The following is a 1,791-nucleotide window of genomic DNA, read 5'->3' as shown; positions in this document are numbered from 1 at the left end:
TCAAGACTTTTTGGCTTTGCCTCAAACCAACAACACCAGATAATGGAAGAAAATAATGAAGTATAACCAAGATAAGCACAACCAAGATAGGCAAACATAATTGATTAATTCTGCAACCAAGTTCTTGAAGTACAAAATATTCTGCTCCCATGAGCCAACAAATACAGAAATAAAATCAGGAATCCCATCCAACAGGTCTGGTGGTGATTCTACAACAAAATCAACATTTAAGCAGGGTCCTCCATATCCACATGACGGAGGGGGCTCTCCCCAATGTTCTTATCACTCCAAGTCTTCATTTCTTCAAAGAGCTTCTTGGTCTCAACACGGGTGGGTCTCTTAATGATCTCTTGAATCAGCAGGTCTTTTCTGAAGTGCATTGTTTCCATGTGACGATTCTTCACCTCCCAATACCTAGCTTCCTCTTGAACTTGGGCATTACTCTGGTCCTTTTCTCTTATCTGGCCCTTCAGCTTTCGAATCTCTTCATAACACTTCTCTATGGTATTCTGACGATCCAGCAAGAGTTTGTCTGCTTTCTTGCGACGAGATTTCTCTGAATTGGCGTTTTCAGTCTGAATCTGGAGCTTTTTAGTCAATTCTGCCAACTGAGCCTCGTAATGTTCCTTTATCTTCTTCTCTTGGGTTTCAGTAGTTTTAGAATTCACAGTCATTCTTGGCCTCTTCTGAGAAGTGCTCCCTCTAGCATATAATTCTTCAAGCTCTATTTCTCTCATTTTCAACTTATAAAGAGCAGAAAGCTTCTCTTGTCTAGCAGTGTTCATCTCAACATGCATCGTTTCCACTTGTTCAGTCAATTTCCGATTCTCTTCCACAGTTTGGTTGTAACGGGGCATGGAAACAATGTTGGGTTGTTTACCAGCAGGAGGGTACAAAGGGTCCTTAGGAGGGAAAGGCATCCCTTGGGTATTGGCCACAGTCTTGACCCACTCAGTATAGTCTCCATAAGTTGCATTATCTCTCTGTCCAAAATGCTTCTTATCTCTCCAACAAATACTCTTCCAGGCTTGCACAGCTTCTGCCATTTGTCCGTTGTTGGTGGCCGCATGATAGAAAATGTTCTCAGCAATCTCAGTTTGCTCAGGAGGATTGATAAAAGCATATCCATAAGTTCTCCTAGCCAAGACGGGATTATAATTGATCCCACCTCTGATACCCATGAGAGGTACATTGTTGAACTTTCCACAACTCATAACAACTTCCATGTTATCCAAAGATCTATTATACCAGACAATGTCCTTGGCCCTAAGCCCCATAATCCTTTCAGCCCATTTAGATGTGTGCCTACTATCAACGAAAGCTCCACGCTCAGGCAAATGTGATCTGAACCAACGGTATAGCAACGGAGCACAACATCTGACCAAACCTCTCTTCTGACTATTCTTGTGATGAATGGAGTGATAAACATCCCCCAGAAGTGTAGGAACAGGATTCTGCAGAATGAATATGTGAATGGCACTCATATCCACAAAGTCAGGTGTGGTGGTCGTTTTCTTTACCTCCCCGTTTCACTTGGGAGGACGACACGCTATACCCTTCACGCGAAATTTGGAAGGAGAATGCGCCCGTGGTGGGATGAATTTTATTTCAGTTCTTCCTACGATATCACACGAACTTTCTTATTGGTCCTACGAGTAGGAAAGGGGAAAAAAGATCTCAACTAAACCCTAGGAGTTTGCTAAGTGTGGGGATTTCACCTAGACTAGAAATTCTGGAGTCCGGGAGGTCGGTTATACATAGGGAAGTGTTTAAGCACCCTACATATCTGTA

At 42.7% G+C, this 1,791-nt stretch overlaps 1 protein-coding gene across 1 annotated transcript; it reads right to left on the bottom strand.

The window, feature by feature from the left end:
- Positions 1-227: 227 nt before the first annotated feature.
- On the bottom strand, positions 228-1,484 carry LOC131624991 (uncharacterized). The gene is made up of 2 exons (XM_058895904.1): positions 881-1,484; positions 228-724 (listed from the first exon to the last, which is right to left on the bottom strand). Exons 1-2 carry the CDS (start codon positions 1,482-1,484, stop codon positions 228-230), a joined length of 1,101 nt encoding a protein of 366 aa, XP_058751887.1.
- Positions 1,485-1,791: the final 307 nt, after the last annotated feature.

The sequence above is a fragment of the Vicia villosa genome, unplaced genomic scaffold (assembly GCF_029867415.1).
Source record: "Vicia villosa cultivar HV-30 ecotype Madison, WI unplaced genomic scaffold, Vvil1.0 ctg.000177F_1_1, whole genome shotgun sequence".
Taxonomy (NCBI): domain Eukaryota; kingdom Viridiplantae; phylum Streptophyta; class Magnoliopsida; order Fabales; family Fabaceae; genus Vicia; species Vicia villosa.
The sequence above is the reverse complement of the archived record's forward strand: the minus strand, read 5'-3'. Positions and strand labels throughout refer to the sequence as shown.